The sequence below is a fragment of the Pistacia vera genome, unplaced genomic scaffold, assembly GCF_008641045.1.
Source record: "Pistacia vera cultivar Batoury unplaced genomic scaffold, PisVer_v2 Contig292, whole genome shotgun sequence".
NCBI classification, from domain to species: domain Eukaryota; kingdom Viridiplantae; phylum Streptophyta; class Magnoliopsida; order Sapindales; family Anacardiaceae; genus Pistacia; species Pistacia vera.
In genome coordinates, this window is record NW_022196104.1 from 969,246 (window position 1) to 993,037 (window position 23,792).

Sequence of the window (23,792 nt, forward strand, 5' to 3'; positions counted from 1 at the left end):
TTATTATAAATAATTAGTCCCAACTTACTCATTAGCAACCTGCGCCTTGTATCTTTCACACACGTTTTGGATTCTATTTCTCTCTGAAAACTCAATCTCAAGAAACTCTTGAGAACCAAATACGTCTCTGAGAAGAGAAGGAAGAAGAAATAGCAAAGCGAGGTAATTCAATAATCTTGATTCTTTTCATCACTCGATAATCAGTTTCTGTGTTTTTTTTTTTTTTTTTGGGATTAATTTGGATTGTGTTGATGTTTGAATTGAATTTCTGCTCTTTTTTTTTTTTTTTTTTTGGAAGGAAGAAAGAGTAGTGATTGTTGTTGAATAACTTTAGGGGGTTGGTTCAGCTTTTGAGAGGCCGTTAATCACGGAGAAAGAGTCTTTTTATTAATATTAATATTTTTATTTTTAGAAAAAAGGGAAGACTTAGAAAGATTGTGTGGAGAATAATTCAAGCAAAGCTTTGGCCTTAAAAAAAAGAAGAAGAAACCCTTTATCTTGGGATCTAATATTGGCCATATGGCCTTTGGCTCCTCTTTCGTTCGTCTGTTGTTCAGAGTCGGAAACATATGAAACTATTTACCATTATGTGATTAATTTTTATTTATCAATAACGCAGGTAATGTTGATACACTTTGTTTTGCTTTAATCCGTTTGTTTTTTTGTTATTGGACTCAGTACTGTTATCTGAATTTGTATCTGAATTTGTTACTGAATTTAACATAATCTTTGTTGTTCAAGGTGTCAGAGATAATATGCAAATTTATTTTCTTATGACAAAACTTTTTTATGTTTCAAATTTTAATGAACTATATGAATTTCTGTCTAACTGTGGTAGTTATGGATATAGCATCTGTAGGGTAGAACCTCTGAAATTTAACCACCTGAGTTATTGATGATATATTCCGGATTTACCATGTTATTTATAACGTGGTGGGACTTTTCAGTAATTGTTGTGGGATGATCAATGAATTATAATAGACTACTGTCATGTGCAATTGGTGTATGCTTTTCGTTTGGGTTGTGCTGCATAAAGTTTTTGATCTATTTTGAAAAATAATACTGTGCATTTTTTTTAATTGATGCATAATGTTGAGAAAGGCTTTGATTGCTTGAATTGGTTCATCTATGTTGTCTCAGATACAAGGGATTGGTACTGGATACATGGATGGATATTCTGGTAAAAGAGCTGTAGATGGGCTTGTTGTCACGAAAAAGGGTTCTGGTCTTGTTCTAAGAGATACTGTCAATAACAGAGACCAAAATGCTCAATTTTGCAGCAGAATTGGTTGCAGTGGTCGACTGAATTCCATGAAGGGCGCTCAAATTGGCTGCTCAGAAAAAGCCAAATCTTCAAGGCCTTCATTTCGCTCTTCTTCCAGTGGCAAGGAAATAATCGGAAGCTCCTCAAGGACTTGTGCAGCAGTCAGCAATGCAAAAAAGTCCCCCACAAATCCTCGGAAAAAGGCGTCTTCCCAAATTGAAACGGATTCATCTGAAACTAGTAGTGTTCGGGATGAGCCAGAAGTTGCAGAACTCGTTCCTCCACCTGGAAAGATTCAAAGAGGGCTTTGCCCTGAATCTGAGGATGCTGATTCTGGGGATGTTATGATAATGGAAGAGGCAAGCTCCAGTGCAGCATCAAACACAAGATCTCGGAGGAATTTCCATCACAGATCTGGGTTGGGCAACCGAGATATTTCAGGTGGTTCCTCTGTGTCTTTGCCATTTAGGAGTACCTGTCAGACAACAGTGGCTAACACAAACAGGCATGGTTTGAGAAATCTAAGGTGCAACTCTATTTCTGATGTCATCCCTTCCAGTAGTAGTAGTTCTTTAGCAGAGTCAAGCATTAGTAAAAGGAAGGATATGGTTAAAAAGAGAAGTTCAGAAGGAGAAAGTAGTTCATCCTCTAGAGGGAAGAAAACAAGTGAACCATCGCTTGAAGTGCGAAATCACAGTTCTAACCTTGGTGTCTCCATTTCTGATTCAAGACGAGCCAGGAATTGGCCTCCTAACAGGGATAATAGTGTTACATCTGTTAGGACTCGGAGATCAGCCAATGGTAACAACCGGGCAAGGCTCCCTTATCAAGGAAATGGAAATAATTTAGCACCAAACGAGTCCCCTGTTGGGATTCAACGAGTGCCTGAATCTGATATATATACTGATTTAAATGTTCCTTCTTCATGGCCTCAATTTTCTTTGGAAACTCCCTCAGGTCGCCTGGGTTCTTACAGTCGGCCTGGCAGTAGCAGTGGAAGTTTACGAGTTTTAGTGCCTGGTAGTCCCTCAGAAGTTGGCATTCCTCGCTCTTTAATTAATGGTGATAACTTTGGGCGCTATAATATGGATGGTATTGCAGAGGTAGTGTTATTATTTGTATGTTGTTTTAGATTTCTTTTGCACGAAAATTCTGAGAATAAAAAGGATTGCTTCTATGGAGGTTTTTTGTTTGTGTATTATCCTTTGAACAGTATGGAATAGTCTTGTTTGGAGAGGGGTGAAAAATGAACCAGTTAAAGTTTGTTAATGATGTAATTGTTTTGATAAAGCCCCATTTGTAATATATGTGTTTTTATAATATCTTGCAGGTATTGTCGGCTCTTGAGAGGATTGAACAAGATGAAGAGTTATCTTATGAGGTAGTCAACTTTCAAATTTTTGGTTCCAGCAAATTGACTGGCAGTTTTAAATATTTTCTTTTTGTCTTGCAGCAATTACTTGTTCTGGAGACCAATTTGCTCCTTAACGGCCTAAATTTTTACGACCAGCATAGAGACATGAGACTGGATATTGATGACATGTCATATGAGGTTTGTTCTCTGTTATGATAATCTTGCAATTCAGTCAGAGCTTTGTCTTGCTTGTAGCTTTTGTACTTCAATTTTTTTTTGTATTAATAAAATTGATACTGTTTTTGGCTTTTCTTATGTTATAGCTTTATACTGGTACCATTGCAGGAATTATTAGCTCTGGAAGAGAGAATGGGTAGTGTGAGCACTGCATTAACAGAAGAAGCAATATCCAAATGCCTTATGACAAGCATCTATCAGTCAAAAGCTCTCAAGGATGCCACTTTGAACTGCAGTGGCAATAATGATGATGTTAAATGTTCTGTTTGTCAGGTCCGTTGAATAAATACTTGAAGAATTTGCTGTTATTATTAATTTTTTTTTTTTTAATTTTTTTCAGTTGATAATCTAGCCAAATCAAATCATCAGGGTACCTGCTAGAATGATTGCATCAGTGCACACAAAATTAATTTGTAAATACCGTTTTTTAGTGATGGTTGCATCTTTTTTTTTTAAGCTAAAAGAGAACTTAGTTTGCTGGAATGTGAGCAAAACATGTATCCACTGCCAGATCAGATTAATTTTATGTCACCTAATTTGCACTGCAAATTCAAGTTTGTTTTCTTGACTGAATCAAATTTCTAAAACATGCTTGTCTTATCATCACAGGAAGATTATGTTGCTGGGGATGAAGTGGGGAGGTTACATTGTCAGCATAGATATCATGTGACCTGCATACAGCAGTGGCTGCGGCTGAAGAACTGGTGCCCTATTTGCAAGGCAGCAGCAGAGCCCTCGCCACATTCTTCATGACAAGATTCCATTGTTTAAAATGATGCGGGAGACCGACTTCTTTTTTTGTTCATTTTGTACAAATTAAGTGCGTCCCTTCATCTTTAATCTTAATCTTCTTTATGTACATAACAAGTCCCCGTTCATCAAGTAATAAACCCAGGCAAGCTGCTCTGCGGTGGAAATTGAATTCCATGTTCACATTAAAAAAAAGTAAACTGTGAATGAAATTTTATAAAAAAAATGCTGTTCGTCTTTTAGGAGGATTTTATTTGCTTTTTGTTCTCTTCTCTTTATGCATATGTTTGGTAAATATGTAGAGGGAAATTTGAGCCAATAAGGAGCCATTGGCTTCAATTAAAACTTGCAAGATTAGACAATTGTTATCCATTTAGATAAGTGAGATAAAGTCATGTGTAGGTCCAGAAATAAATGGGTTTGAAATTTTCAACTTAATACAAAAAACGATCACTATCAAATTTGATTAATCAAGACAATTGAAAGAGCCATGAGAGGAAAAAGAAAGAAGTAAAGGAAAAATAGACTGGTGATTGTAGTAGCACATTGGATGGAGAACATAATCCTGAGTCTCATAGCCAGAAATTCATCAAACATCGATGCCATGGGCCCATTGCTTATGTTTCTTAAATTATAAGGATAAGATAATCTTTTTAATAGAATTAAAAATACAATTGACAAGGGACAAAAAAGCCCCATTTTCTGGTTGTATTTTATGGTTCTTATAAACTGAAGAATAATACTATGTAACCTAGAAATTTTAGTGCCGGGACTGACTGACTTAATGCCATTTGAGTAGGCCATCTCATGCCTCTTTTTATGTTAACATGGGAATATCAGAGTAGTTACCAATCATCCCAGATAATTTTTTTTTCTTCCTTTTTAGTGAAAGGACATAAAGCACTCAACATCCCACATGGTCCACCACCTCAAGAACAAGAACAAGAACTATGGCTTGAAGGTATTGGCACCAGAAACAATATCAAGAAAAATTATGAAGATGAGCCCATTTGCAGTGTATATTTCCATATGCAATATGTTGCCTAGTGGAAGATGAATGCAAACATTTTAAACCCAGAACACTTTACAATTTGGTGTATGAAAAAAATTTGAGAAATCGTGTGCTGAAATTTTCATTTTTGATGCTCAAGAAGCTAGAAACCCAACTCCTATTGTTCATCTTATTCAAAATCAACCACAAACTATGTGGTGGTAGATTTTCAGAAGACTACCCTTTTGTCTCTACCAAAAGGATCCTCAAATCTTTATAAATAAAGAGCTACATGACACGAGACTGGAAAAACCACAAAATATTGGCAGCCTAACACACAAACCACTTGCTATGATGGTAATTTTCTTACTTCTGCACATAATATCCTTCACATCTTCTGAACCAGAATGGAGCTAAAAACAGCCTACAAAATAAAGATAATCTCTGTTTCTATGCATCCAATCTTTAACGTATTGCCTGCAAAACTCTTCTCTATATCGTTTCTAAAAGGATCCACTTGAGTTGCAATTAAATAAATGTGTAGTATCTACTGCAGCAAAAAGAAAATAATCCTTCTATGCTCTAACCCTCAAATTTTATCTTGCAAGAGAGCAACCAACAGTAAAAAACTCCTTTATATTACCCAAATGCACTTTTTGTAAGCTGGGTACTTTTCCATTCCATTAGTGGATTTGCCTCCCACCAAATCAAAGTAAGACTTAATCAAAGAAGTGCAGTCATATCCAAGACATATATTCCAACACTCTTACGTGCAAAACTCTTAAAGCCCCTGGATTGCTACACACATTCCTCGAGGTCACCTACAATCTCCACAACATATCTCAGAAAGTTTACTGTACATCGGATGTATATGCAACCAATCAATTGTGAGGTACATGCACGCTACATGTGCTAACGTGGCATCACATCATTGTGGATGGTATATACAATGGACATTCTAAAGTTTTTCCCATGGATCACTAAAGCCGTAGCCCCCAAAAATTTTCAGCTACTATAGGAAGTCATTTAGCATGCTGCACTGGTCTCCAGAACTTATGCTTTCTTTCACATCTTCTATTGAAGAGAGCGTAATCTGCCTCATCATTGGATACAGACAGCAGACAAGGCAATCCAAAAACTTCTAAATGGAATTTCCAGAACCCTCCCCTCCACAGAACCTCAGAAACAATGTCAACAAAATTACTTCCTTTTTATGACTGAAAAATGCCCTGATGAAGTGCTAATCCAACCAGCAGTGACAGCAATACTCTTGCAAACTTTATATATAAACTGATTCAGTACACAATAAATGCAAAGATGAAAGGGAAAAAATTAAGCAATTAATGAAGATGAACTGTGTGGCAATAAAATGATAATGCTACATCATATTGAGTACACGAGTTTATATAGATAATTTGTGTGTGCATCATTAATTAACAAATAAATTGGAGAAGGCTCAATTAAATATCATCAGTAAGGGAGTTAAGGTCCCTTATAGAAGACAACTGCACCAAGCAGTCTTGTATATTCACTTGCACTTTCTCCATGCACCAGGTTGTCAGGTACAATATCGCAGATTGAATGGCACAAAATGCGCTTCACATCTGCTCCAATAATAGAACTTGAGGCATTTTACCATCAAAACTGGTAAATATTTGTTATAATAGAGCATAAATCATCAATCCAGTTAAATACTCAAATATTCATGAAAATTGATGTTGTCAAAGAAATAGACATCCTCAACAACTAAGGAAAAAAAATGGATTAACAAGCTGCATAAGTTTGAATTCAATGAAGAGATGTTGAATTTTACCAACTAATGGTATTATTTCTATCCCCCATTTAAATTTATTGTGAAAAATTTGACACGTTGATGATGATTTTTCTTATAATTCACTAATTTTAAACTTCCTTGTGATTGGTAACTTGTGCCAAATTTAAAAGACTGAACAAATTTCACTCAGATCATTGACTGCACTATTGTGGACAACTGGTCTCTTAGAGAGAGCAAACTGAAATTAAAAAATTAAGCAGCGCAGAGCATCCACGTAAAAGAAGCATTTGTCTTGGGAATAAAGACTATATGTGCCACCTTCTTGTCAAGCGTCCATGGTAAACTATGGCTAGCAAATCCAACATCAGTCATATTACTTTAACATAGAATTTTCAGGTGTCATTAAGCTGAAACATTCAAAATAAAAACATTGAGGACTATTAAATGGATGTGAATTTGTTATTAATATTGGAATTCCAATCAATTCTCAGATTCTAAATTACATACAGAGCTAACTGCAGCTCTTACATGAGTGATTATACCTTTCACCAAGCTACAAAACAGTATTCCTGCAAAACTTTCTTAGATTTCCTCCCCATTGGCTGTAATTATACATGGAAAACTCGAGATCTGTAGCAATGGCAGGAGACAGCCAACGTCAGTGTTAATTGTACAGTAGGGCAACCAAGCATGAGATCCTACATTTAAAAGTACCCCTTGCTTGGTTGCCTTTGAATGAGATGCTGATTCATCTGGGATCTGCAGCAGGAGAATACAGTCATCATGATGCCCAACCAGATAAATGGTATCTTTCAAGGGCCATGGCATAAATCTGAAAGGCAGCCATCTGGTTCAGCCAGCAATATGCATGAACTGGGAGCTTCAAAGATTTTCAAAAACAGTCACTCTTTGAACCAGAACAGTCTGACCCAATCATAATTATGGGATAAAAAAAATCTCTCTATGCATTTTCATTGCTCGAAAGATTCCATGCAAATTTTGTCCAGCAGCAATGGCCAATCTTCTCCAAGTTGCTGTGGATTCAGCTCCATGGCAACCTTGAAATCATGCAAAGATATCGAGCATTGTGGTCTTTGATTCTGCATACCTTCCAAATGACGACTAGTATTCTGCGTGTGTAAGTGATTACTAGGCCAAATCCCATTTAAAACTCTGCCCTGAACCTGTTGCTTGTTGACAGTATGCTTTCTGGGCTCCTGTGCAGACCTTGATCCAACCAACTCCACACATGACTTGATCAACTTCTTCAGATACAAATCTAACATAGTATTCAGAGTATTAGCACATTCCAGTGAAACACCTCCAAGGCCCTGAGCTGCAGCAATCTGCTCCATACGTTTCCTAAGCGTCTCGTTATCAGACAAACCACAACTGTCGTATTAGCTGACAAAATCACCAGTACTTTGCACAGGAATAGTTTTGCGGGTCCCACCTATACTGGCTGAGCAAAATGGGATCCCAAGGGGAGCAAGTAGAGGACTGCTAGAGAAATTAAAGTGGTTAGCTTGCTCCACTTCTTCCCCATCTTCAAAGAAACCAACTCCAGCCCGATCTTTACTAGGTATCCTTGGTCTTTCAGTGGCTCGAACTGATCCCTTGTTTTCATTATCAGGTTGCTCTGCAACTGCATGAAGATGCTGCACTGGTCTCTGATAATCACAAGGTGTTAAATCCCCATTTGCCATATGAAGCTTACCACCACTATCTTCTGTACCTAATGACTGCTGAGAAATACAATCAACCTTTCCATTTGGTCCCAGCAAACTAGACCTATCCCTGACCTTCCGATCTCGACCCCCCGATCTAACCTTTCGCGGGGACACTGGCAAAACTCCATTTGGCCAAATAGGGACACTTTGATTCTGACTCGGAACAAGTGACCCACTTGGTTCATGCCCATCTTCTCTACTGGGAGAACCTTTTATTGCTTGAGTTACAGATTTCGTAAGCGTCGTCTCATTAAAAGGTGGTGGTGTCTTAGCTTGACATGCATTTTTCAAGATTGCAAAAAGCAATTGGTTATGCAGGGGAAGATTCTCCCTTCCAAGTAGGCGACGGCAAAACTGATCAAACTGAATCTTATTTATTTTCTCATTCAAAAACCTATTCAAATTATAAAAGTATTTCTTTGACCTATCAATCCCAATCTTCTTCACTATCTGAGTTTTCAATTCAACCAAATCAATTCTAGAACCGTGTTGAGGTTGCATTTCTCAATGAACAGATTCATACACCTTCACAAAACTAAAAACCCCAAAACTAAACCCTACTGAATTCTTGTTATTCTTGCATCAGAAGAACCACAAATTCCCATACCCTCACATGGAAATCAAAATCTCAAACTCTGCATATCTTAAGAAACAGGCTCAAGAAAAAAAAAAAAAAAAAAAAAGACCTAAGTAATTTAAAATATCCCAGAAATCTCAATTCCGGAGCAAAATTCAGTTATTTCCGTTTCCAGACAACCCCAAATTCACCCACCCACCCACAATACAATGCAAACCCAAATCTCATCGTCGCAAGAAACCAAAACCCTAAAAGATCAAACTCACAGCACAAGTTATTCCAAAACCACGAAAACAAACCAAGTTCATCCGAATACAGAATAAATCAAAACCCTAGCTTCACATCACCAAAACCAACCACGGCCTCCCACGAACTTCACGAACCGTAAAAGTATTATCACTGCACCGATTAAATTAAAACACCTTATTGTTTGCACGTAATTTAAAAGCTTAAAACTTCAAATTTCAAAATTGGAAGTTAAACAAAAGAGATCGGTAAGTTTGATCATTGAGTTTAGAACAGAGCACGAATTAGAGAAGAAAATCAAATTGCAAAGAAAGCAAGCACAATGAAGACTGAAAACTAAGCTCAACAGTATAAATTCAATGTTAACAGATTGATTGAAGCCTGACCTTAATGAACTCGACGAATTGTTGAGAAATCGAAGTCTCAGTAACTTGGGATACGCTTCTTCGCGGCTTGAAAATTTGGCTCTGTGTTTGTTTAATCTTAATTTAATTTTTTTTTCAATAATTTGAAAATTTGGAGTGCATTTTTCTTCTGGGTTTTTGGTTACTTGTATTTGATTTGTAATTGAAGTTGGGTATTTTGTTTGTGTAGCTCGATCGCTGCTATTAGTTACTGTTTTTGTTTTTTGTCTCTCTCTTCGCTCCTTCCCTTCTCTTCTTTCTCGCTCTCTCTCACCTTGTGTTTTTTTAGTGCAAACGTGTTTATTTCTTATTTTTTTATTTTTTATTTTTTGTTACAATTTTAGATTAATTATATGATTATTAAAATATCAGTTATTTTTACACAACAGCTATGTACAAGGTTGACTTTCTTTTATGTTTTTTTCAAAACATTACTTCAAATAACTAATTTTATGATATTGTCTAAATACAAATTTAGGTTATTTAATTATCAACAAATAGTTAGTAATATAAAATATTACTTATTTTACACTTTATCGAATCATATTATAAATTTGTACTCATTGTAGTGCTAAAAAGATTAATGATAGGGTTACTAATGTGTTAATTATAATTATGTCTTTAATACTGTTAATTAAATTTTATTTGATTACTATTATATCATGTCTCTTCACATAAAAATATCTTCTATAAAATTACTTGTATTACTACCTTTATATTTACCCTATTTTATACTATAAGCATAGTATAAAAGCCAAAAAAAAAAAAACCCACAAAATTAATTAAATAATAAATGAATTTGAATTAATTTTAAATATCTTTTTATTATTTTTGATACTTGGATAAAGAGAAATACTATTTACTAGAATCAGAAATTAAAAAAAAAAATTATTATTAATTTTAGATATTCAAAATAGTATCATTTTTGGTAATAGAAATAAAATAAAAGTTTACTCAAAAATTAATATATTATTAATATTTATTTTCCTCCTGATTTCAGTTTACCCAACAAGTGATCGGGTCTGGATCCAGCAATTATTACCCGACATTGCGAACCCTAATGCCCTTTCGGGTTCACCATCGATGACCAAATTGGAACTGAGACTCCTCCTTTTCCTTTGTTTTTAAGTTAATGGAGAGCGACATTGAAGAGTCGTTGAAGAAAAAGCAGAGAAAGAACCCATTTTTGGGAGAGAACTCAGCTCGCAAGGTTAGTTTTTCGATTTCCCTAATTTTTTTATTCTAATTTTACTGGCGACTTTTAATTTTATTAAGCACGCTAGTCTTAATTATGCAGCCACTGGAACACTTCGCAGTACGTTCATATCCAGTTATGGGAGAAGTGGTAAACATTTTAATGTCTTTTTTTAATTTCTTTTTTAACTTGACTATTTATTTCTAATTGTTTCTCACTTTATATTATTTCAAATTAATATTTTTACTATCAGCATTTTAATTTGCTGCTGGAATTTTTGGTTAATTGTTGTTGTATGGACTTTGCATGATCATAAATGTAGATTTTTTAGTTTGTTTTTATAATCTGTTAAACAGAACACTCTTCTTTTGTAACAGAATTTTATGCAAGAGGATGATGTACGGTTGGAGACTTCACGAGCGAGATGTATTTCATATGAATTTCAACTTCTATCTCCTAATAATATTTTTTTATGATATGTGCTTGCTATTTTTGAATATCTTAAAGCTTTTATACTTGCTGGCAGTTTCGAATGTGCTTAAGAGGCATGGAGAATTGACAGAGCGGCTATCTCGGTACAACTTCTTGGAAATCCTAAAATCTTCATTTGTATCGTTTATCCTTTAGTTGGTTATCGTTGCAAAATTACCTTACTTGTCTGAACTGTAAGTGCATTGCAAATACTATAAAGTACAGAGCGGCTATCTCGGTACAACTTCTTGAAAATCCTAAAATCTTCATTTGCATTGTTTATCCTTTAGTTGGTTATTGTTGCGAAATTACTTTATTTGTCTGAACTAAGTGCTTTGCATATACTAGTGAACTAGCTTTGACCTCTGAGTAGTTAGGTTAAGTGTTAAAACTTTGATGTTATTGAAAGTTCCTTTTTATGCTAATTTTTCCAAGAATATGAAATTTACAATTTCAGAATTGTGAATGGCCAATCTCTCATTTACAACATTTAAAATTATAACATGTTAATCCTTGTCTCCTACATGGGTTATTGTTCTGATTTTTTTTCTTTCTAAAAGGTGTGTCCTAAAGTTATGTTTTATTTTCTTAATCTTGCCAAGTTTCAGATTATGTTGTTTGCAATGTAATTGATTAATCATCTATGAAAATTTTGATCATTTTATTGAATTTAATAGGGATTCAGACAAGATGATATTTGAGCGTCTACAAAAAGAATTCGAAGCTGCACGAGCTTCTCAAACCCAAGGTAGCTTGGAGAATGGTAGTAGCATGTGCTTATACATTTGTTATATATGCAACAGAATTTATGTTCATTTCAAAATTTGGGCTGTCACCCTCCTCTTCCATGCCTTTCATTCACTATCATCTTGTGCTAGTATTCTCTCAAAATATTGCTGGATTAAGAAAGCCAACTGTTTGCAGAGATTTGTTTGGATGGTGATCAATGGAATGATGGGCTATTAGCTACTATAAGAGAACGGGTATGATTCAGTTAATGCTTGTCATAGATTGCATTTTTGCTGTGGTCTCTTGTAATATATATCTGATGGATAAAATCATTCTCAGTACTCTTTCCTGCTTCTTCTCCTTGGTAGAAGTTGCGTCTATTGCCAAGATTGCCATATGGCTATTTGCATATTCTGTAATTATCAAGTGCTTAGAATTAATACTTGTGCTCTTTATCAGGTTCACATGGAGGCTGACAGAAGGGCAATGCCAGTGGACGCAAATATCCCTGCAGATTCTGATTTTCAGGAAAAAATTACTTATAAAGTTGGTAATAAGGTAACATATCCTAGTAGTTATAGATTTCTATCGCATCCACTTGCTGAATGAAGATATGTTTTTGTATTTGGGATTGGAAGTGTTCTAACATTGGTACACAAGCATAAACTAATTAGACATTGCACAAAAAGAGAAGAGAAAGCATTATATCTGGAGTGTGTTGGGAAAATGTAAAGCTGCTTCATGAATTGTAGCAGGGGATTGAAATGGAAACATCTGAATATGCTCATGTTTATGCTGTTCTTTTTCACAAAAAGTCAAACTCGCAAATTATGGCCATAGTTACTAAGCTGAGAGTGTAGATGAACTTTCAGTGTTAGACTGTTTGGCTACTGATAAGGAAAACATAATTCTAATATCAGTAACATATTTAGGTTTAGATGCGAAATTATCCTTAAGCAATCTCATTATATGATTTTACTAAACGGTTTTGTATTCATTACATGTCAGCTAATTTTTCTGTTAACAGGTAATTTGTTGTTTAGAAGGGGCAAGAATAGGCATACAATATGAGACATCTTTTGCAGGTATTCCTGAACCTGAAGTATTTATTACTGCAAGTTATCTAGCTTGTTATCTTATGTTGGATTTCTCCATAATTATAATTTAGTGCTTTCTCCATGAGTTATCTAATTTTTGTGGTTATGTAAGAGATGTTTGGTGAATAATTTCTTTTATGGTTGGCTTAATTAGTTCTTGGTCCCATTATCAATTTTACTAATATATATGCCGCTTTGTACACCTTTTAGTGAACAATTCATCACTTTTCACCAAAAATGGCTATTTAACCTTTTTATATGTTCCTTGGGAGTACTTTTGTACATGGGCGAGCTCTGCACTGATATCTTACGCTATTTTGCTGTCTTGGTGATAAAAGTTTCTGTTTGATTTGAGTTTTTTGAGTTCCTGATGGAAAGCTCTTTTTTGTTGGGGTTTAGAGAACAAAATGTGGATTGCTTTGTTGAAAGGTTGGCTAATCTTTCTCCATAAGAAACCTTTTGTCGCATTTTCATTTGTATGTTGATCCATGAAAGCTACTTTTCTGTTAGAATTTATCAGGAGTTGTTTCTGCCTCTTTACTGAGCTGTTATTCTCATGCATAGAGTTTCTGATCCATCAGGAAAGTGTTATGATTGAAATTCTTTGGTGGGTTTTAAAATAATATGATCTTGTAGCAGAGGTCACCCATTAGTTTAAGCAATAAGGAAGCTGATTATGTTTTGGCGATTTTGCAGGGGAGCCTTGCGAGCTGTACCACTGTGTGCTCGAGAGCAAGTCATTTCTTGAAAAGATGACTGTCCTTGAACACACAATTCCTTTCTTTCTACCAATACGAGAAACAGAAAATGATCTTCTTTCCTCCAATGCTATGGTAAGGTTGGTTGCCTGACTTTTGACTTTTTTGAGTTGATGCTACTACAATATTTAACCTGTTCCAAATATTACTGCATGATTTGCTTTCAGAGATTCATAGATCACATTGGAGAACTTCTGCAGGCGTATGTAGATAGACGAGAACAGGTACGTTGCTGGTATGCAAAAACATTTTAAGTGATCTTTTGCTGCTAGGGTGGTCAGTCGCAATATTCATACACATTCATCTATTTTTCTCGAACAACAGAAGATCGTTTGTGATATATATGAGAAGGGAAGTAAAACATGAGGCATGAAAATGTGTTGAAGATTGTCTGAACTTAAAAGCTTGTTCAGTCTGTGGTATTATGCATTCAATTGCGTGAGTTGTGGGAAAATTTTTGGTAAAAGAATGTTAAACAAGGAGGACCAAACTTACTTGGAATGTGGCATGTGTAAGTAGTTAAGGTGATAGTTTGCTCCTAGGCCTTCTAGTTGCATGCTTGATGCTAGTACTTAAGAAGCTGCACCTCATATGTATTATATCTATTTTATGCTGCATACATTCTTGTCATTAAATGACAAACTCAATCTATGTTTCACCATGCTTTCCGTATCTCATGCAGGTGCGACTTATTAAGGAATTGTATGGAAATCAGATTGGAGACTTGTATCATAGCCTTCCCTACCACATTATTCAATTTGCAGTAGATGATTCTGATTGGTAGGTATACTTTTGTTCATTTACTTATTCATCTTTCTGAAATGTTGTTTTACAGTTCTCCGTTATTTTTTAGTAGTCAAAAGTATCAGCTGCTGCTAATTCTTTTTGACTTGGTATTGTTGATGCCAAAACCTAAATGAGACATTGACAATTCCTTTAAAAATGGATGTTTGATTCTAAGCATGATATGAGGAATATATATGTTCTCTTTGAGGCTGAATATTCTTAAGCTGCTGTTCTAACTGTGTCTACTTTTTGCAGCAAGGTAACGGTGTCTCTTAGGTATGCTGATCTAATCTCTGTGCTTCCAAGTCGAGTCAGAGTCCTGGTATGGCCAACATCTCAATTCAAGAAAGATGGTATAAGTACCCCCTCTCCTGCTCGCCTATCTTATGCAGAGGACGCATTACGAACCATGAGCTTACCAGAAGGTGGGTTACCTTTTATCACGTTAAGAGTTCTTTCATCTATTGAAGTTAAAATTCTAGTGGCGGATAATATTCTAGTGAGGTCATTATGGTTGTGGATAAGGATAATGTTGTCCATCTTTTCTGTTAAGTGAGGGGTGGGGTTGGCTATGATATTCTCAACTGTTAAATTTTTGCTATGAAATACTAATTTTGTTTCAGAATCACATCTCAGAAGACATCTTTTGGTCTAAAACCAATTTTTGACTTAAACATGATTTTTTCATGTTGGCTAGCAGCCTGCTTTTCTCTTAATATAGCTGTCCTCAATTTTCTAATTTCTGCTTTTTTTCTGTGTCTTGTTTCTGGATTCTCCATTCCAGCATATGCAGAGATCGTATTGAATTTGCCACAAGCCCTTCAACAGATATTTCAGCAGGGAGGATCAAGTTAGTGATTTATTAGGGAAAATCACATTCTGTATAGAGCTATTTGCTGGGCAAACTCTTAGCTTTTGTGTAGCATAGAAGATCCCTTCGGTCAGTTACAACTTTTTCTCAGAAAGTTGGTTTCCTCTTTATGCATAGAGTGTGATTACTTGATGAGGTTTTTACAACAATGGCAGCCTCGCAATTTGAGAACATCGAGTAATTAACACCACAGAGTTGTTGAGTTAATTGCTATAAAGTATAAACACATCCAAAGCTTACATCTTTTTCATAATGGTTGAATTATAAAGAAAGGCATGTCATATCATTCAAGTTACCATCTTCCAACGTATCTAAAATTTCAAAATTTCCCAATAGATTACTCAGGAATTTCAAAATTCTCACACTGCAATCAGTTTCTCATTACAAATTGGCTGATGTTATTTTGCAAAATGGCTCAAAACGAATAGGACAGTTAGCAGCTGAGATTTCATGAAAAGCCAACTAGACCCCTTTATGTATTTCACTAAGCCAAGTGCTTGCCTTATAATTTTAATAGAATAATGTTACACATTCCTAAAGTCATCCTAAAATTCCTGTCAAGTGAGCTGTACTCCTATGTGGTGTTGTTGAATTGTAAACCAAGTGATGATTTGGTTAATTATATGTCAATGCTAAATAAGATGACACATTACTTAATGTCCTAAGTCCACAATTATTGTCAAAACTTTACTTGACCATTACCCAAAGGAAATTATCATGCAAGTTTACTTGACAAAATTAATTGGTATATCACCTAATTCAATTCATCATGCAAGGATTCTTCGGTTTTTATAACTCTTTACCTCACGGGAGGTTTATGGGATAACTGCTACTTCATCAAAGGAAATTAACCTCAAGTCATTCTCTAAACACAAGAGACTTCCGAAGTGTAGGAATTCTGAATCAACTACTCTTTTTTCTTTTAGTGAAAAATCTACTAGCAGGTACAATCTCAGAATATGATTGAAACACAAAGAAACCAAACGGTGTACAAGTCAAGATGACATTATAAGATAGAACAAGAACTCAACTATTCAAGTGATGTTATTTGGGCTTTTATAGATGAGAGATTTGGCTCCGATCTTCTGCACTTAAAACAGAAGACAAAAAGCACAGAGAGAAGATCCAAAGTTACATCATTCCAAATTTTACCAAAGAGGAAATATCAACTAATCTAGATTTAAAAAAAAAAAAAAAAAAAGGTTTTGCTTAGGCCATCTTCGTCATTATAATTTAAGAACTGAGCTTTTATGGCGGCATTTAGACATCTCTTAAGAGCTTTCTTTTAAACTGTATAATGTTGTTGAATTGTATCTATGTCAAGTCCCTTCAGCTTCACAACTGATTCAACATGCCCCTTCAAAGTGTGCAACTCCCTTAGCCTGCAAATGGCCACATTCGAAATGAGGTAAGTATGTCTTCTTGTGCATGTTAAATTGGGTGAGAAAGAAATTGCAAATGTCGAGTGATGGCTTACCTTGCCACCTCAGCACGTCGCTTGGCTTGCTCGGCAATCTCGGAAAGCTCCCTATAACTATTCTTATCAGAGAAAAGGTTGGTTGTCTCGGGTGGTTGAAGGCCATGTAAAGTTCTTTGAGCAGCTGCCCATTGTGCCTCCCTCTCTTCTTTCCCATAGTCTTTCTTTGTGGTGAAAGCAGTCTTATCACAAGATACAACACGATAAAATGAGTCAAAAAAACATAGAAACTTAGAAGTCCTCAATCATTTAAAAGAATTTAGGAATAGCTTACCTTGTTATCCAAGAGAGTATTCCAAGCCTTGCCACTCAGAACGTAGCGGATTCCAAATTTGAATATATCAAGAGGAAAATATGTTACCAGACTGTAAAGCCAAATAACACCAGCCCAGCCCCAGCCACAGCCCTGTATCCGTGCGAAGCCCCAGTTTGCATATACTGCTATGAATGTTGCTACCTGTTAATTAAAAAACAGTTTAACATCAAGTTAACTCAAGGCAAATTGCAAGATGTTTGAAAAAGAACAAAAGTAAGTAGGGTAAACAATTAATTGTCTTCTTATTTGGATAAAGAATAGTGGTTGTAAATATCTGAAGTACAGATGAAATCGTTACCAATTGTGCAATAACAAATGCTGTGACTAAGAGAAGTCCAGGGCGTTCAACAAAGGACCAACTGCGGGATCTTGTGACAAAAATAAGGGCTTGGCTAATAATACTGACTTGCAAGTATAAAGCCGCCATCATTTCATCCTCTGAATTTTTAATGTGTCTTACACCAAAACGATCCTACATTATAAAAAAAGGAAAAACAACTAGAACCATAAGATATCACAACAATTAATAAATTAAAGTTAATAAAGCCATGACTAAATCTGTTGGACATGAAATGCATATGCATGCTCTTACCGGAAAGAAGTCAGTCTTCTTCATTAACCAAAAGAATATGACAGTCATGATTGCCAAATAAGTTCCGAGCACAACACCAGTAGCAAAAATCTCCTTCAATTTCCAACTGTCAGGTTGAGGAGATGGCTTAACGCGATCCTTTGAAATGGTCATGATTGTTCCTAAAGGGTAAAAAAAAAAAAAAAAAAAACATAAAATCAGACTCCTGCTGGTTCTAAGTCATGAAATATTGTGCATATTGACATAATGGTTTACTGAATACAATCTTACCATCATTAAGAATTGCAATAATCAGAACCATGAAGGGTGAAAAGTCAAACTTCCATATCAGTGCAATAAGCATAAAGCCAAGCTGCCAATTTAGGAATAATGAAGATTAAATGATTGTAATCAATGGCTAAAAATGTTTTCTAATAGCACAAGCATATTAGATTAGTTTTGGTTTACTTACCACAATACGGATGGTAATTGAAACAGCATAGATCTAAGAAGAGAGGAAAAGGAAATAAAACGATATTAGGCACTCAATTGAATAAACTTCAATTTTAAATTTAGGAGAATAGAAGAAAGAAAAAAAAGATATCTTGTGGTACTAACAGTGTAGTTCTTCATCCTCTGGAAAATAGCCCTGCTGGTAAGCACTGCACTTATAATAACACTCAGTCCAGGTTCAGTAAGGACTATGTCAGAAGCACTTCTTGCAGCATCAGTAGCATCAGCAACAGCAATACCAATATCTGCCTTCTTCAAAGCAGGTGCATCGTTTACACCATCTCCAGTCATGCCACAAATGTGTTTCCTCTCCTGCAGCTTCTTAACAATTTCGTATTTGTGCTCTATCATATCATCCAAAAAAAAAAAAAAAGGTTAAAGAGGACTTCAAAGACACCTTTCAACAAATACTTAGAAAAGATCGAAAGTAACTGAATATGTACACGAATGTGAATTACAGTAGAAATCAAACAAAGATCACGTTGTGTTTATATGACATGATCTATGTTGAAACTTATTTGTTATATTCTGAAAACATCATAAACATAATGAAAACAATTTAACTTAACACGCAACCAGCATTGTAAATATTTGCTTGATATTATTTCCACAATGTTTTCTACCATATTGACTAAAAATATGCACAGATCCAATGAAATATATTAAAGTGAAAGGCAGGTAAATGAACCTGGAAACACTCCAGCAAATCCATCAGCCTTCTCAATTAACTCATCCACAGGGAGGGCAGCAATGGAAGCATCCTTGTCTTGGCCAAGGAGGGATGAAGAAGGGTACATATTTGTTCCCATTCCAAGCCTCCTGCCAGTTTCCTTGCCAATAGCAAGTTGATCCCCTATTGAGAATATACAAGTTCAAAGCTACGGTCAAATCAAATATGAAACTCAAAATATTGAAAATAATAAACAAGTTTTACACGTGATCAATATAAAAAGCAAAATGTAAGACACAATGGTAAACAAATTTTACCTGTGATCATCTTAACATTGACACCGAGATTGAGAGCCCTTCTAATGGTTTCCGCACTATCATGACGAGGAGGATCAAAAAGAGGCAATAAACCAACAAACTGCCATGGTGCCCCGGGACTCTCTTTTGTTTTCTCAGGAACTTCCTGTTAGTATTAATAAATAATATTAATGACTATTTAATTAACTTGGGGATAGCACATTTAAAGAGAAGTTCAAAGTGCAATACCTGTCTGGCCACAGCCAGAGATCGAAGTCCACGTTCAGCAAACTTATCAATCACTGCATGGACCTTTTTCCTAACATCTTCCTTGCAATTGCATAGGGATATGATCTAGTTTCAAACAATCAAAAACACAAAAATTAGTCATGTACAACTATGATGTTCATGAGCTGTTTAACAGTGGAAGGAATGACAAATATTACCTGTTCAGGTGCCCCTTTACTAGCACGATGCCACTTGCCATCTGAATCAATATAAGTGAGAGCAGTCCTCTTGTCAACAGGGTTGAAAGGAAGGAAATGAACTTCTCTGATGCCAGCTCTTGCCTGTTAGTCATAAATCAAGTTATTCAGGAATCATATCAAACACAAACTAGAGCTGGAGCTGGAGGCAGAGAGAAAAAAAGTACAAAGATTATACCTCTTTTGGATCTGCAAGCATCCCAACAATAGCAGCATCAATGGCATCCTGATTTTCGGTCCTTGAAGCTCTAGCAGCAAGAAGGATAACATGTTCCTTCTCCACACCCTTAGCAAACACTTCAATCAGATTTCTGTCAACACTTAGCTTGTTAAGGGTCAAGGTACCAGTCTTGTCACTGCATAGAACATCCATGCCTGCCATTTCCTCAATGGCAGTCATTCTCTTGGTGATAGCACCTTGTTGAGATAGCCTGTGAGAACCTATAGCCATGGTGACAGACAGAACAGTTGGCATAGCAATTGGGATTCCTCCAATAAGGAGAACCAATAAATTGTCAATTCCTTGCCTGTACTTGCGTCTCTGTACTGGGTACATGATTATGAGTTCAATTACTATACCAATGGCAATTGAGCAAATGCAAAAATTCCCGATGGCAGTGAGAACCTGCTGGAAATGTCCAACCTGATTGGTACTGTCCACAAGATGTGCAGCCTTACCAAAAAAGGTGTGCACACCTGTGGCAATCACAACTGCCTCTATTTCACCTTGTTTACATGTTGAACCAGAGAATACTTCATCATAGGGGTTCTTGGTGACAGGAAGAGATTCTCCAGTAAGAGCAGACTGATCAATCTTCAAAGGATCTCCCTCAAGAAGACGAGCATCAGCAGGAACAATATCTCCAAGTTTGATACTAATAATATCTCCTGGAACCAAAATTGCAGCCTCCTGCTCAGTCCATCGGCCGTCTCTGAGAACCTACATTAAGTGACCACAAAACATTAGATGAAGTCACTAAAAACATTAGGCAAAAAGGTAGAATTGTTGATATAAAATATAAAAAAAATTTGTTAATGTCACCTTAGTTTTGGGAGCAAGATTAGCCATGAGCGCAGCTGCCGCATTGCCAGCATTATTTTCTTCAATAAAACTGATTGTGGAGTTGATTACCAATAAGACAATGATACCAACAAAGTCCTGCCAATCCGGAGGCCTTCCACCACCATTAGCCAAGGCAATAGCCATTATAGCAGCAGCTTCCATGACCCATGACAATGGGTTCCACATAAAGCCCAAAAACTTGAGGATTTTGCTCTCCTGTTCACCAAAACGCAAAAACTCAAATTTTAGTATACTTAATTTTCCTTTGTAATTAGTCCAACAATTTTGAAGTTGTTTTTATTTTATTAATTATATTAAATGTTACGAAAAAAATGACACCTTTTTCTCCTCTAGTTTGTTGGGACCAAAAACATTCAGCCGATGTTTTCCTTCCTCTTCGCTTAGTCCTTCTCTTGAACATTTCAGCTGCTCAAAGACTTCCTCTATGGGTATCCTTTCCTGTTATGTAAAGAAGCAGAGTTCAACTTTCCATAATCAAAGCTAATGTTTAATGGGTAGCATCAACTGGCAATTTTCAGAAAAATTAAAATTTGCTTTGTACAAAACACAACAAAATTCAGATCAATATTTTCAATAGCAAATTTAATATTATTTATTTTAAAAAAAAAGGGTAGATTTTTTATCTAATGAGTCATAACTTACGACAAAATTATAATTTTCTTTATTATCAAATGTCTCATATAAAAACCGTGACAATAAAATCAACTGAAGGGTTAGTTAACATGTGAAGGACAGATTACAGAAAAGTCAAATAATTTTTTCTTTATCAGTCCGTGATTCTGGTTTTGCTCAGTTAGAAATTCAATAAAACAATAAATTAAACGACTTCTTTGAAACTTATCTGTAAGTGGTTCTCTTCGGAAATAAACTATTTCAGGAAACAGAATACGATGCTCTTAAAACTTTTAGTTAATGGAAAAAAACCAATTAAACGACCTGAACGGCGATGACAGAGGAATAAAGTACCACGGAAGTACTCCAAAACGCCACCAAACAGATGAAAACGACACACAAGTACTTCAAACTTGTACATACACAACTTTATTTTATTAAATTAAAACTTTACAATTTTATTTTTTCAAAGGGTAGGCACTTGAATTCAGGAAATAAATAGTTAACAATTTGACCAAAAATATTATTGGTAATAATATACGAAAGTAAATATTTTATTCTTACACCCGCCGATTAAGCGCGTGAAATACGAAAAGGAACGAGGATCAATTCGTTTTAATTTAAAGATGAGTTCATCGTCACCCCACTTGAAGCACGTGATTAGGTGCCTGTTTTTCACAATAAAGAAGAGACGTGTAGCCACACAATTCGTTTTATAAGAGATGATATTTAACCGATTTATCAAATCAAATATAGATTTAAAAAGTCAAAAAAAATAGCCGCATCAGAGCCGTCCACGTTAGTCTTAAACTTTAAGGAAATTCTTCTAAAAAAGTTTCAACCTTCCATAAAATGACAGCATAAATCGGCGAAATAACGTATACATAAAGATTCGCCGCCGCCACCGCAAAGGCAGCAGCAACCAATAATTTACAGAAAGTCTCCGATAAATAAAACAGTACTATCACAATTCATTCCGGTAATAACTAGAGGACCGGTTATAAAATTGTTGACCATAACAAAGTAACAAACAATCACCGACTATAAACAAAAAGCCAAAAAATACATCAATAGCGTATAAATGTTTGGATCACTGATCGGTAAACATGCAACTTAAAATAACGTCAAACATGCAGCAATTCAGTATTTCAAGGAAAACAAACACGATCAGTCCGTTTCTTTCATATCCCCGCTGTTTCTCGGAAACCAAACAGAAATATAAACAAACAAACAACAAAAATATAAATATAGGAGAAGAAGAATACCAGATCAACGGACTCGTTTTTGATCTCTTCGAGACTGATGCCCTTATCGCCGCCCATCTTCGGAGCAGAGCGAGTGTTCACAGTCCTAAAAAGATGAAATGTTCTCCACGATATATATAGAATTTATGTGAGCGAAGAGAACAATTTTTTTTTTTTTTTCTTTTTAAGAAAAACAGAAAAGAAAAGAAAAACTGATTTCACTGAGTCGTCATAATGGATGAAGAAATACTTGTACAGCAGCTACGGAAGTCTACTAACAAGACGAAAGAGATATGAGAAAGAGAAAAAGAGGCAGCTAATGTGATTAGGTTTTGATTTTTCCTTTTGTAATTGTATTTGTATTGTGAATATATGGAAGGAGAGCAGGGCTTGAATTATGCCACTGAAGTCGCGACTCTCCATTTATACTCATTCCGGCCTGAGAAGCTGTGGGTCTCACTAAGCTGTCACTTTATGCTTTTTTTTTTTAATTAGCCACGCGCCCGTTTCATGTGTGATTTCACACGAGACGGTGCTAAAGATGGATTAGTGGTCATCATGATCCCTTTCTGTTAGCGTCATTTCAACGTTATTGTTCACGTTACGGTTTTCCAAAACTATATATTATTTTATTCTGACTTTCTCTAAAATAATTATTTTTATTTTCTTATTCTAATCCTTTTGAATGTGACCAAAATGTCTCATTCAAAACTGGTAAATTTTGGCTTTAATGTATAGTACATCCCAGTACAACGCCTCATTGCGCTCAGAAAACTTTGACTCTTCCATAAATTTATTCTAAAGTTTGAAACAAAGTCAAATTACTCTATTAAACTTATTTATTTCTTGTAAATCATGATTTATATTTACTTAAACTTTGAGATAATATGAACGGAGAAGTCAAATTTCAATGAATATCAAATGATTTATTCTTTTGAGAATATTAAATGGATAAATTAGAATGTTTTTTCGGCGACGTGTTAAGACCAAGCTCTATATGAATATGATTCTTTCTTTTTCTTTTTTTTTCTTGAACGGCGACGTTTTAAAGGTCATAAATCGTAATCTTTCATAGCATAAATTTGTTACTGTTTTATAACAGATTTGGAGCGTGGAACTGTTAAAAACATAAAAGGAGCGCGTGGGGAAGGACGAAACAAATCCTAACAGAAATAAATGCACAGCGTTTTAGTTTGTCGATGTTTAGAAAATTAGGTTATTAAGGACACGTGTCGGTGAGAGGAAAAAAGAGGTAGGAAACTTCGGTTCTCATGGGGGTGGTAACAAAAC

At 35.4% G+C, this 23,792-nt stretch overlaps 3 protein-coding genes and 1 pseudogene across 4 annotated transcripts; 2 read left to right on the forward strand and 2 right to left on the reverse strand.

The window, feature by feature from the left end:
* The first annotated feature begins 21 nt into the window (after positions 1–21).
* Positions 22–3,847, forward strand: LOC116134963 (E3 ubiquitin-protein ligase MBR2-like). Of its 2 annotated transcripts, none has more exons than XM_031420638.1 (6): positions 22–162; positions 1,141–2,367; positions 2,595–2,645; positions 2,718–2,816; positions 2,964–3,128; positions 3,465–3,847. In XM_031420638.1, the coding sequence occupies exons 2-6, from the start codon at positions 1,165–1,167 to the stop codon at positions 3,606–3,608; spliced, it is 1,662 nt and encodes a 553-aa protein (XP_031276498.1). In that variant the 5' UTR covers positions 22–162; positions 1,141–1,164; the 3' UTR covers positions 3,609–3,847. The 2 variants fall into 2 exon arrangements, with proteins under 2 accessions (XP_031276498.1, XP_031276500.1); XM_031420640.1 differs by lacking the exon at positions 22–162 and adding an exon at positions 428–619.
* A 2,961-nt stretch (positions 3,848–6,808) lies between these two features.
* On the reverse strand, positions 6,809–9,582 carry LOC116134964 (annotated as a pseudogene).
* Positions 9,583–10,333: 751 nt separating this feature from the next.
* LOC116134965 lies at positions 10,334–15,519 on the forward strand. Its single transcript, XM_031420641.1, has 13 exons — positions 10,334–10,537; positions 10,625–10,672; positions 10,900–10,948; positions 11,049–11,097; positions 11,671–11,741; positions 11,918–11,976; positions 12,182–12,280; positions 12,750–12,807; positions 13,516–13,652; positions 13,745–13,801; positions 14,260–14,357; positions 14,619–14,788; positions 15,148–15,519. Exons 1-13 carry the CDS (start codon positions 10,460–10,462, stop codon positions 15,216–15,218), a joined length of 1,044 nt encoding a protein of 347 aa, XP_031276501.1. The 5' UTR covers positions 10,334–10,459; the 3' UTR covers positions 15,219–15,519.
* A 692-nt stretch (positions 15,520–16,211) lies between these two features.
* LOC116134872 (plasma membrane ATPase) lies at positions 16,212–22,900 on the reverse strand. Its single transcript, XM_031420550.1, has 16 exons — positions 22,524–22,900; positions 20,965–21,084; positions 20,605–20,841; positions 19,741–20,502; positions 19,524–19,646; positions 19,327–19,431; positions 19,099–19,243; positions 18,800–18,964; positions 18,217–18,455; positions 18,071–18,103; positions 17,890–17,971; positions 17,620–17,780; positions 17,326–17,499; positions 16,986–17,168; positions 16,712–16,893; positions 16,212–16,616 (listed from the first exon to the last, which is right to left on the reverse strand). Exons 1-16 carry the CDS (start codon positions 22,578–22,580, stop codon positions 16,520–16,522), a joined length of 2,865 nt encoding a protein of 954 aa, XP_031276410.1. The 5' UTR covers positions 22,581–22,900; the 3' UTR covers positions 16,212–16,519.
* Positions 22,901–23,792: the final 892 nt, after the last annotated feature.